At 44.5% G+C, this 13,522-nt stretch overlaps 1 protein-coding gene across 2 annotated transcripts in view; it reads right to left on the reverse strand.

The window, feature by feature from the left end:
• SEMA3F (semaphorin 3F) overlaps window positions 1-13,522 on the reverse strand; it is a 365,356-nt gene that overhangs the window by 145,657 nt on the left and 206,177 nt on the right. For both annotated transcript variants that reach the window (XM_069644139.1, XM_069644138.1), the window contains exons 3-4: window positions 6,647-6,807; window positions 3,870-3,932 (exon numbers count right to left, since the gene is read on the reverse strand). In XM_069644139.1, coding sequence (XP_069500240.1) covers window positions 3,870-3,932; window positions 6,647-6,807 — 224 coding nt within the window. The remainder of the gene's footprint in view (window positions 1-3,869; window positions 3,933-6,646; window positions 6,808-13,522) is intronic.

Genomic DNA, 13,522 nt, shown 5'->3' on the forward strand with positions numbered 1-13,522 from the left:
AGCACCAAAACGATAGGCAGTACAAACAGCCAATCCACACGTGTTTCTGCTTTGCTTGGTATCGTACGTGATGTGAAGCTGTACCGCTCCAATCACAGTGAGCAAGGGCCAACAATTAGATCACCCTTGTTAACTTGGGAAGCACAAAATATGCAAAAATGTGGGAGCCCCTCGACTGAAGATGAGTGCCAAATAACTTTTTTTTATAACGGGTTTCTACTCAGGAAAGTCTACAACCTTTAGCCCACTCAATCATATACCTCCAAGTTAGAAAGGTAATCCGATGTGGATAACCTGCACTCGGTGCCCTAGAAACACAGCTTCTCCTCAGTGAATATGCTCAGAAAGGCATAAACACATGCCTTGGGTTGCTGTTGGCCCTCTTGTCCATAAGAGAAATGCCTAGCATTTCGGTGCTGGACAGTCTTTGTGAGTGGAGCCACACATATGCTAACGGGTACGTCTCCTCTCTGAAAGGTACAATGAGCTAAAACATGGTTGTAGACCTGCCTGAGTGGGTACCGTCCCAGAGAACAGGTTATTTAGCTGTGTTAGTTCTCAGTAAAGGGGCTTCCACAATATTGCTGGTATTGTCGAGTACTACAACATGCAAATACATGTGTGCAAAGCCTTTATGCTACAAAAGGAATTGGTGAGAAAAGTAATCTGCTAAAAAATAAAGATATCGTTGACTCTAGCATAGGTGGCAAAACATTTGCAAACTTCACGTAGCAGAGCTGTTGGGAACATCATACAGTTACACTGACGGGAAACGTAAATAACACACCCTTACTTAGAAAAAGCATCTTGGGCAGTATGATTACAGCCACAATCAGGACACAGCCATGTAGTTATGAGTGCACTACGCGGACATGTCTTGATTACATTGTGAACCGAGATTAAACCTAAACATCCAAATTGGAAGAACTTTGGTCACTTACATTTTGTTCGTATGTTTTTGACCACATTGCCACACACCCACACTAAAAAAGCCCTCTCCCGTAGCCACAGCTTTTATACTCCCCTTGTATTGGATTCTGGTACTTGTATTGCTGCATTTTATAATGCACACAAACCTACAACTACTGTACAAGTATGCAAAATAGCATGTGTTAAAATAAGCAAGGACTGCAGAATGGACCTTGTAAGATTTTTGCAAGCGGTTTCTTCACGATATGCATCTCTCTAGAGATGTAAATCGGGATAAGTGGGCAGAGATTATTAGCATTACAAGCATGTGTGGGATTTTGAATGACAATTTGATGCAATTCGGTTATGCTGCTTCTCACGCAAATGTATGTTTTCCCTCAACAAAAGGAGTTGCTTGTGTTTCTGTGCAGAGTGGACCTGGCCTAGCAGTTCAGGCACGGCTGCTACCATTGGTGGCAGTCCCCGACTGACTTGCATATGGCTGGACCGACCCCCTTTGCAGTGGCACAGACAGGCTAAACAACTTGTATGGAAGGTTGCCCAGAGCAATGCCAGTGGTTCAGATTCATTTGAAATCTTCCACTCATGTTTTCGGTTTTAGTTTTCCTCAGCACTTGGGCAGGTTAAGGTGCCCCTGGCATATATGGTGCGTCAGTGACTTTATTAAATCAGGATACTTAATGAAAATGTAAAGCTGATGTTTTCCTGTTCTTCTAAGGAGGTATTGTGCGATCATTTGGAATCTGCTACTAAAGGACCCTTAAGCCCCAAACCCAACAAAAACTGCTGGCTCTGAACCCCTCCATCAGCCTTTCACAACTTAAATGTGTTGCTTACAAAATATTCCACGCATGATTTACACAGCCATTCCCGGCTTGGCTCCGGCACAGACCTACCCATGAAATCTAGAGATCCCCCACCTCTAGTGTAAGGAAGCAGGTGCTGCCAAGTCGCTTACCTGTTGTATACATGGAAGGATGGAGTTTCCTGCCCAAGTTGCACCTCTCACCACAACTAGATTCTTAATTACCACATTAACTGAATAAATATTTGATTTGGCGGAGGCGGGATCTGTCAGAGGCAAATTTCCAACTCTCTGCTTCGTTGTTTCCAAGAACGCAGTGCTGGAACGAAGATTCCTTCTTAAAGCCGGTGCTTCCTCTCCAGACCAGGCCTGCGATTATGTGGGGATTAACAGGGGGCTTCTGTCTTGGCCTCAGTGAAGTAAAATTCCCTTTGAGAAACTAGGGTGGGAAAAGAAATTCACACCGTTTGGTGTGTGGCAAATTTTAAGAAGCATTTGCACTGCCTGTGTCTAAGAGCAACAGCTGGAAAAAAAGGACCAGCAGGGAGTGGGAATATATACACCCAAGGTCAAGTCGGAATCACGAACAGGGAAACCGACAGACTCAGATGGTGCAGTGGTTCTGGTTTACAGACAGGAAGCAGCTTGGTGAATTTTGACCTGCAACTTCCCCGCGACAGCACCTTCCATTTCACACCTCCAGGAGGTCCAATGAAGCAATGTAAAATCATGCAGAGCAGAGTGCCCTAACTGCCTCCGTTTCTATGACTTGTACGTTAGCGTAAGCTCTGTAAAGCAGAAATGCACTGCTCACTCTACTTGACTAGATGACATATGTGAGGGTAGGTTGGCCCATTCTGTAATATATTTGGTTACTGCCTGTACATGAATCCAATGAGCCTTCCAGTGTGCCTTTCTACAGCTCCAGTGCCCACCTACAAACAAGAGCAGCCTCTCTTTACCCTCTGCTCAGTCATCCCAGGCAGAGTTATTAATTGAGACCAATTCGGTTTGTGGCAGGTTAGCAAGCATGTAGACAGACCTAGTGCTTACAATGACGCACTGCCAACTATAGGATGAACTCATTAATTTTCCAATGCCCCTGCGCTAGGCGTCTGGGAAATTAAAAACAAACACGTCATACAAATGCATTGTCCAAGTAAGCTCTACGCATTCAAGGAAATAAAAAGGTTTTTGCTCAAAATCAGACAGAACAGGGTTCTAGGACTTGGAATCTGGATACCTGCTTCTCCAGTTGCATTCTTGAAGATCAGCAGAAAATTGGGATCTGAACTTTTTACCGAAATAAATGTGTCCAAGGTTATGGAAAACGGTTGGACAGCATTGCATTCCCGAGGCCAGGGCATGGTACAGAGTAACAAAGGGAGCACGACCAAAGCACTACCCATTCTCCCAGGTGGCATTGCTAGGTTAAAAGATGGACAATCCCTACAAAAGAATGGGGGGCACAATCACTGTTCTTGATACATTTCAAGAAAGACTTCACACCAACTTGGAACACTCAATCATGTCATCTCATTTCACTCCACAAGTAGAAAACGGACACATGCCCCCTGCATACCCAAGTTCTCATTTCATTTGGTTCTTGTTTAGCGCCCAATGTTCGTTCTTGACGACGTTCACACCCGATACCTCTTATTGCTAGTTCTGAAGCACACATGCATCTCCAAAACATGCTGTGTGCGTAAAATGGGCACCTGGGGTTACATTCGTGAAAAACCGAACACGGCTGAGAGACCCCTGTCAGGTGCTGGAGTTTAACTATTTCCATCAGTTTAAATTCTGCAGTGCCTGGAGATTCCTCGAGTTCTAAATTCGATTAACTTGCACATCTGTAAACCCTGTGGTACAAGGAGCACCTTTGTTCTCTGCCATCTGCCAGAAATGTTTTACTGACAATTATTCAAGTCAAAATCCAGTTTTCCTAGGTTTTGTGCCCATGGTCAGGTCTTTTATGAGCCTTTATTGAGCTGAACTGCATCTGCTGTAAACCTACTTTGGTGCCTTTGGTAGACGGTGGCGTGGCATGCAGGGGCATTATCTTTGCCAGCCCTGCTGTCCCATGATCTATCTGAAGCTGTGAACACTACCTGTAAATCGTAGACATACTTACATTGTTGTTCTTGCCAGATAAAACACACTCTTCTATCCTTTGCTCTGAAGCTGGCCAGTGAATCTACGGAACAAACAAGACAGTTTCAGTCAAACTACAGTTGTGTGAATATGACCTGCTTAAGCATCCTCTGATCGTTTTACTTTGAATTCTACGTTGATGTATACACAACACAAAATAGCAAAACTTCAGCTCAGTGTTAACAGTGGAGATTGAGCGAAGCACACACCTGCACGTCTTATCTTGCTACTTCCAATATTGGTAGAAGGTTGACGATTTGGAAGCGATACGAGCTCTTCTTAGCCTACATAGTACACACAAGGGTACAATGCAAAGCCAAGCTCAGGAGTAGCCTCAAATTTGAGAATACCAGCAGCACACCATTATTGAGAACGAAGTAGAGTACACCAGGTGCAGTCTTGTAGACGTTTAGTGATGAATGGTGACTATCAGGCATGTGAAAATGAGCAGAAGATGGGAAACGCGAAACAGATAATGGAAAAAGGTGAGAGAACGAAAATAAATTGGCACTGTGCCAGTTGTGTCCATTACCTTTCCTAGCCAAGTTAGTTCAGCCTGAATAGCCTCCAACTTTAGACCTTTGGGTATTTTCACAATGCTCTTCTGGCTCTGCGTTAGAATATTTTCATTTCACAAATCTATTGACCCTCCATCTCTTGAGTGGTTGTAGTTGGCGAGATGGTGATGGTTGGTGGGTTGTAATTCAAAGTAAGCACATAGCAATATCAGCGATTAAAGCCGTGGAAGGTCCTCCGTGCTTTGGTTTAATTCAAGACTCCTCTCATAGATGTAGGCCATCCTGGAGATGTGCGAGATTGTTGGAGCATAATATAGAAATTGAAGGTGCAGTAGCAGCCCTTGGTGTAGGCAGTGTTGGAAGGTCTGACAAAGTGAAAATGTGGTGCTAATGGGATGGCTTTAAGTTGTCGGAGATAACAATGCAGAGAGAAATGAATGGATGTTCTTGTCTGAGAGGAGTCATTCAGAATGATCTGATTGGTGAAGAAAGGGTGCAGGATGGCAATGCTGATATAAAGGCTATTAAGGAGAAAAAGAGAAAGTACACAGAGTACAGAAACATGCACTGGAGTAACAGGTGCCATTATGGATGTGGAGAATGATTCAATTTAGGTGTGGCTATGCTGGGGAAACGCACAAAGAAGCTGATGTCAAAGGCATGGAGAGTAGATGTAGCTTAATGGAGTACGAGATAAAAGGTTGGCAGTAGAAACAGTCTGTAGCATAAAAGGTGTCTAGGACGGTAAAACAAAATGTACGTTTTCAGTAGAGGCTTCAGGAAGAGGTGGTTTTACAAAAAAGGATGATGTAAAAAAAAGATTAAAGTGCTGAAGAAAGAGGATAACGGGAAATGGGAAACTGATCATGCAGTGCAGGCTGCCCTACATGACAGTAGGGCAGGGCTCTGCAAACTACTGCTCCACAGATGTGATGGGCTACGACATCATTGATCCCTCACCATTGACTAGTCTGGCTAGGGCTAATGGGAGTTGTAGTCGAAAACATCTGGAGAGGCATAGTTTGAAGATCACTGCAGTAGGTTAAGGTGGCATGAGGGTTATACACTACATACTGCTTGTATACAAATTAACATGTTTACTAATAAATTACCTTTGTCTCATGTCTCGTACAGCCCTCCAAGAAAAAGCACACATGTACAATCAACACTGAGATTAAGAGATGATAACAAGGCACACAATGGAAGAATTGCAGTGCCGTTCTGCTTCAATGGTGTAGGGGTTAATTATGGGCCGGGAAGATAGCTCATGGGAAATGTGTTTGTCTTCAAAGCTCGACAATGCTGAAAATCGCAGGTTTGAATCCAGGCTTTGTGGCTGGTCTGTGGCAAGATGTGCAGTAAAATAACGTCAATTTATTTTTATATTCACAAGTTAAGATGAAAATAGAAGCCAATATAAAATGCATATTTTCTTTGAAATGATGGACTTTGCTCTCACTTTGTCTTTATGAATTAGCCCAAATTGCCCATTCCTAAATATATATCTAATGCATTCAGATGGCATGCTTGAATTTGCTTTGCCCTCAACAGCCCTTTCAATGCCATGTTTCTCATTCTTCGACAAAGTGGAGCTACTGGAAATAATACTGGAGTTTATGGAAGTTTCAGCAGGGGTTGGCAGTGGGCGACATCCACCCGAGGCCTCCCCATTTGCTTGGAGTGTTGTTTTACTGATCTGTTCAATCAGCGTGAATGAATCTCTTAGTCCTGCCAACCACTTCTACAGCTTTGAGAAGTAACTGTAACCATTCGCCACCCTATCAATTTAAGATTCTGCCTTAAACATATATGATCTTAATCTCCATTCCATGGAAGTCAAAATCAACCTTCGTACGCTGTTAGGGACAAGCTACCACATGAAAACACAATCCAATTCATGCAGTTGTTTTTGCTTAACATCTTGTCTTCATTTGGGCTGACAAACCCAGGTTTTCCTCAGGATTAAGGGGTGTTGAGTAGAGCGGTCAGAAGGGGTCACAGATCTTGTGTTTTCGAGATCTATTGTGTATTTGGAGCAGAGGCGTTGCTGGAGGGGGGTAAGGGGGCTATAGCCCCTGGTCTTTTGGTTGTAGCACCGGATAGAATATCAGGAGCTATAACCAAAAGGTTAGCTAGCCCCCAGTCCCAACAGTTCCGACATTAACATAGCCCCGGGTCTTTTCCAGACCTAGCAACACCCCTAATTTGGAGGCAAAGAGAATTTCGGAAGTGTGCTTACGATCAAAGGCTCCCTGTTGATGTCATGCAGATCCAGGGAGAGAATGTAGTCCTTGCTTCCTACGTACATCCGGTCATGGTCCTCATCCTTGAGCAGGATGCGGTAATCGGTTGTGTTGAGGAGGAAACTGAAGAAGTGCGCTGTCCCCGTAGACTTCAATTCTGAAACAAGACAAGAGTAACAATAATCAGTAACGAAGTAAGGACCAGTCAAATTCCTTTAAACATCATGAACAAAAATGCACAAAAGATCTCCAATAGCTTAGTTTCTCCTATGAAAGACATTTGATGGAAACACAAGGATTCATTGCAGTCCCTACACGTCCAAGGGGTTACAATAACACTCACAATGCCCTCCCCCCACACAGTCTTTACTATTCAGTAGGCGATGTTCTTTCACACAAAACTCAACAATGCCATACTTGCAACTTTCCTTGAACTTCGAGCCCAAATTAATCAAATGGCAGATGTCTCCATGTTGCATGAGAAAAACAAACGATATGTATTCAGGACTACTATGTCAAGGTAATATGGTCTCTCACATAGTGTACACTCCCCCTTTTTGTGATATGGAACCAACACATGGCATTACACTCAGAAATCACTGGGAAGCAGCAGGAAAACAGGTCAGCTTCATGATTAGAAAGTGGATGAGGTCTGAAAATGGAGTCTAGCTAGGCCTTGCAGTGATTCCTTATAGAGCAATGGGGAGCAAAAGGAGAAGACTAACAGCACAAGGGATGTGAGGACTGTATATTCACAACCATCAGATCATGATCAGGGCACATATGGAGTCTTGGGTAAGGAGTAATGGGCAGAGAGCAGCGTGGAAAGTGGCAGGCTTGCATGGGGAGCATATTGGGAATCTTTTACACTAAGACGTAGGATTTCAGTGGGCCTTACTGGGGATGCATGCGGGATGTATGGGTAGTTTGTTTGCTGGCGGTTTGAACCAACTATGCCACACCAGTGAGAATACTGCTGGACCACAACTTCCATCAGCCCTAGCCAGCATCATCAATGGAGCAGTATCATGGGAATAATAGTCTAAACCCCCTGGAGAGCAACAGGTTGCAGACTCCTGCCCTACAGTCTACCAGGCTATAGGAGATGTTTCGTTTGTGGCCCTGTATCAAGGGACCGATTTTCTCCTAATGTTACATTTCATGGAAAAGGTTTTTTTTCTGTTGCGTGTTGCAGGAATTAGTTACAACATAGCATCCCTGCCACTAAGCATTCTCTAGATACATTTGAACTCCCACAAATCTCACATTAAAAAGGTGCCCCGTGGGTTAGATAACTTTCCAAATATATCTTCAGTATTAAAGTGCTTGCCCTTTAATCACCCTTATCCTGTCTCAATCCGATTAAACGTACAGTCTACTCACATTCCATTAGAAAAAGCAGTACTGCAATTGACACATGGCGATGTTGGTCCCCCCTGCAGGTCTATAAAAAAGCAGGAGACACTTCCATTCAACACCTAGGTAGAGGACAGAGCTAGTAGGATTAAGTGTTTCATGGAGTTATGAGTTGGCCTATTTTGGAACAGATCTACAACACCAATACTCACCACACCCCACTCAGAATATGAATAGAAATGGGTGCAGTCTTAACCCAGATCCACGGCATTGCCACATTAAGCAGCATGACCGAATACCCATGCACAGAACCAACGCCCAGCACACTCCAAATCGCACCACGAAGCTAAAGCTTGAAAGACGAAAACCTCACGCCCTGCAATGCCCATCATCTCCTCTCCCCAGCCACATAGAACTCCGCTCGAAGAGAAAGAAAGATGGAAGAGTTCTCTGCAGAATGATGGTAAGTCTTGGGGTATTCGGGGCTATTCTTCCTAATGCTTGAAATGTGAAACATTTGGGACTCTTATCCCACTCTAACCAGTGCTCGTATGCCAATAAGGTAGTTAAAGGCAGCAGTGTAGGGTTCCATCAATAAATGGGGCTCCATTTTTGCCCTGTTGGCTATAATGAAGGGAAGGCGTGCCTCAAAAGCAGCACTTCCATAAATCCATTCACCTATACTACCACCTCCATATTCGTGTGCACGCATCAAGACGAAGGCAATACTTTAATGTTCTATTTGCACAGAAGAAAGGCACAGGGACACCCGCCTAGGACTGCCAGGTAAAATGTTGGCATAATATGGGAAATCCGGATAGGACGTTTTTTAAATTTCTAAGACATTCCCAGCCATTATCAGAGCATGGCCATCAATTAAACACCATAGAGGGGGCAGCACAGTTGCTGTGCAGAAACAGGAGAAATAGTGTGGGGGGTGAAGCAGAGTGAATGTGCAGAAAGCTAGGCCAGTACAGCAGGGACCTGGAGCGGCCAAGCTCTGAGAATTCATTCCGCTTGTGCACCTGCTCGGCCAACGAAATGCCTTTGCGGGTGCCACAAGCATCCTTTCCCTCCTCTGCAGCATCTGATATCTGCTATCTGCTCATTAATTAACCCAAAGGTGTAACCAGATCTCTGGGGTTAATGGCTACTGGACGCCCGAGCGCCTTGGCTTCGTAGTGGTGACAAAGTTAAAAAACAAAATTTGAAAGGTCAGGCCTGGTTCTCGTTAAAGTCAAAATGTGATCCCTTCACATTTGTTGATTTATGAACCATTCTTATCATGGGGCTGAGGTGCCATAGACAATCAATCTGCTCACATGCTACCCAGGAGTTCCAGCCAACAAAGCCAGTAATGCAAGGGCCTGCACATTCCAGTACAGAATGCTTCACACACAGTCGCGAGTTCCAATGTTCAAAGTACTGGCACAGATCAACCAGCCCAAGTCGTGCCTTAGCCCATGCATTATGTCACCCACACTGTCAGTTACAAAGTCTCCAAAATCATAAACATCAATGTCCTGACTGGTTAGTCACTGCCCAAAGCCTAGCCTGCAGCACACCCCGAATGGAGTATCCTAGCCTAGTCTACAGCACGCTCCAAACTAAGTACTGTAGCCTAGTCTGCAGCACACTCCAAACGAAGCACCCTAGCCTAGTTTACAGCACACTCCAAACGAAGTACCCTAGTCTAGTCTACAGCACACTCCAAAGTACCCTAGCCTAGTCTAGAACACACTACAAATGAAGTATCCTAGTCTACCGCACACTCCAAACGAAGTGCCCTAGCCTAGCCTACAGTGCTAACGAAGTACTAGCCTAGTCTACAGCACACTCCAAACTAAGTACTGTAGCCTAGTCTAGAGCACATGCCAAATGAAGTATCCTAGTATAAAGCACCCTCCAAACGATGTACCCTAGCCTAGTCTACAGCACACTCCAAATGAAGTATCCTAGACTACAGCATACTCCAAACTAAGTGCCCTTGCCTAGCCTACAGCACACTGCAAACGAGGTGCTAGCCTAGTCTACAGCACACTCAAAACGAAGCACCCTAGCCTAGTTTACAGCACACTCAAAACGAAGCACCCTAGCCTAGTTTACAGCACACTCAAAACGAAGCACCCTAGCCTAGTTTACAGCACACTTCAAACGAATATCCTAGCCTGCAGCACACTCAAAACGAAGCACCCTAGCCCCGTCTACAGCACACTCCAAACGAATATCCTAGCCTACAGCACACTCCAAACGAAGCTTAGCCTAGTCTAGTCTAGTCTACAGCACACTCCAAACGAAGTACCCTGGCCTAGTCAAGAAGCACCCTCCAAACGATGTACCCTAGCCTAGTCTAGAGCACACTCCAAATGAAGTATCCTGGTCTACAGCACACTCCAAACGAAGGACTAGCCTAGCCTACAGTGCACTGCAAACGAAGTACTAGCCTAGTCTACAGCACACCCCAAACGAAGGACTAGCCTACAGCACACTCAAAACGAAGCATCCTAGCCTAGTCTACAGCACACCCCAAACGACGTTTCCTAGCCTAGTCTAGTATAGAGCACACGCCAAACAAAGTATCCTAGTCCACAGCACCCTGCAAACGAAGTACCTTAGCCTAGTCAAGAAGCACCCTCCAAACGATGTACCCTACCCTAGTCTAGTCTAGAGAACACTCCAAATGAAGTATCCTGGTCTACAGCATACTCCAAACGAAGTGCCCTGGCCTAGCCTAGCCTACAGCACACCCCAAACGAAGGACTAGCCTAGTCTACAGCACACTCAAAACGAAGCATCGTAGCCTAGTCTACAGCACACCCCAAACGACGTTTCCTAGTCTAGAGCACACTCCAAACGAAGTATCCTACACATCAAGGTGCAAAAAACAAGAAAATTATGCCAATGGTAAGTAAGAAAAAAGCGGTATTTGGCGCATAGTTCGAGGACTCTGTGGACTTAGTATTATTACATGTTGCTTAACGGTCTTGTTACACATGTTATCAGAGCCTAGCCAAGCCATTTCAGATAAGTTTTTTTTTTAAAAAACGGGTATCTCGCTGCGTTACCATATCTGCCATGAAATGCAAAGAGAAAAGCTTGACCTGATTGCACATTACGCTCTCCCTGCCACAACAACATTCAAACTAGTTTTACATAAACATGATTTATGAACATGTTAAACTTATGCACCTGTAATTAACATACCGGTGAACCAGTAAAACCGATGCAATACCTGCAACCACACAGTATATTTTCGAAAGTGCAAAGGAACAAAAACGTGCTCCCTTACATTTCCTTTTCGTGTGCATTTCCCTCCTGCACCAATCCCAATTCCATTCGATTTCAATAACAATTCACGCCATTACTATTGAACAAAGCAATCCTGAGGAATGTGTGCTTAGGTTGATATGCCGGCAGAATGGGGGAGGGGGGGGGATCTGTGCTCACTGATGCTTTTAAACAAAGCAGAATACAAAGTGAAAGTGACTGACCGAATGATTGATCCACAGCTGTTGGAGAATGGCCAAGACTTTTACACAAACCGAAAGATGTCTTTCTGCAAATACAAGCATTGCATCTCAAGCAGCGAGATTGGAAGGTTGTATACACGTCTACCACAAGAACCGGACAACAAACAAAATAAAACAGAACGCGGGAGGAAGTGTAGAATGTTCCAGCTGCTGCATAACCCTGTGCCTAAACACACTCAAAAGTATTCCATCTCTTAATGGGCGAAATAAAAATCAACAATTTATCAACTTGAAGTGTAATGCTGATCCAGCAATATATCAAGCCTATCAATTTGTCCAAGAGGCGGGGCTTCACCATGCCAACTGTCATTTTGGACAGGCAATATTGTCGTGGCCAATTTCGGAACCATTCCATGGCTTCTCGTCAACCCAGCATGCATGAGCAGTCCCGTTATCTTTTGCTTTGCTAAGGGAAAGGAAATCCATGTGTCTACACAAGGTGCAGCAGAAAACGTCTGCGTGAGGAGGTGTGCTGCAAATCACCCTAACTTCATTCACATGCGGCCTTCACTAAGCAGGTTTACAATCAATGTGTCCAGTGGAAATGGACGAAAAGATCGTGTCTAAAACGCCGAATGCACGTTTAGTGTTCATTAAGCATAGTAGATCAGATCGAAGCCCATAATACTGAACAATGGAGCCGGGTTGCAGGTGTGTCTCCCGCAAACATTAAAGGCAGCGCGGGGGACAAACGGTTAAATTCCCAAAAGATCGAATTACAAAATGTGGGCTCCGTAATTTTGTAATTCAATCTTTTGGGATACGTTCTTTTAACGTACATCCGTTTCCAGTGTGCTAGAAATGGGAAAGATATTCTTTGGGAACCCACTTCCTGTGGAGATAAGGGGTGACCTGAGCAATTGTAGCAGGGTTACGGGTGAGCTTCAAGAATGAACACACTGTTTCATGAGGAGGGGTTGAAAGGGACACAAATCACATAAGAAATCCACCTGACAAATCATTTTAGTTTCATGTTGAGCAAAAAAGAGGACTGTGCCTTTATTTTTCTCAGTTTCAATGGCCAGCAAGAGCCAACATTGCAAGTAATGGGAGCCAAAATAGTCTGCTGGGTTTTACAAGTGTACTCCCATGACTTAAAGCGCACAAATGGACGAGAAGACCACCTGCCTGCGGTCACAACACAATGCAGTTCTGTTATGCACTCCTCCCGTTTCCAAACATTCCCGCTCCCTAAGGAACATGCTACAGACAAATGTTCCTCCCAACGTTCTGCTCCATGTGTTGTATTCAGCCAATAATAACTTCCTGTTTTATATGCTCTGCTGATAAACTTGTTAGGACGGTGCCAGCTTCTCTTTGCTACCTTTCTGTGTTTCTTTCTCTTTTCAAATCTTGTGTTTCAAGCACAAAGGGCATTCATTGGTGGTCTTCCAGTAATAAGGACCTTGGAGGTAGGTGCATTGCGAGTGACACACTCTTCAGATTCTTTGACTGCGAGTACCTTTTTATATGGTGGCTCAAGCATTTTCCTTTGGTTTTCTTTAGAACCAGAACTCGTAGAGACCATTTTTGCGGGATCACAGTTCCACAGCAATCTGGCCCAATTCCTGCCCTGCGTGCAGGTGCTAGTCAAACCTTCAAAAGGGAATATAGCCAGGCAACCTTTGCTTCTAGATTAGCATCCTGCAAATGACAAAAGAATTCAAGCATGCTAAATATTTGCACAGCAAAATACTTAATCAGAAAACACCCTGCAGTGTGCTGTGCCACACAAGATTAAGGGGTATCCCCGGAAATCTAGACAACGGGTCTATTTTCACCAGCCACAGAAATGCATATGGTTTGGAGCAAGTTACTATGGGCCCTGTGCAGCGACTGTGCCGCAAGAGGTGCACAGCAGTCAGTTACGCCGCCGACGCCATGCCTTGCTGCTCCTTTGGGCTATCTGGCGCATCCGTTCTCGCTAGTTTTCCATTTCTAACGGCATGCCATGAAGGTCCCGGAACATGCTACTAAAAGCACTCT

This window comes from Ambystoma mexicanum, chromosome 2p, assembly GCF_040938575.1.
Source record: "Ambystoma mexicanum isolate Mex_15411 chromosome 2p, UKY_AmexF1_1, whole genome shotgun sequence".
In the NCBI taxonomy this organism is placed as follows: domain Eukaryota; kingdom Metazoa; phylum Chordata; class Amphibia; order Caudata; family Ambystomatidae; genus Ambystoma; species Ambystoma mexicanum.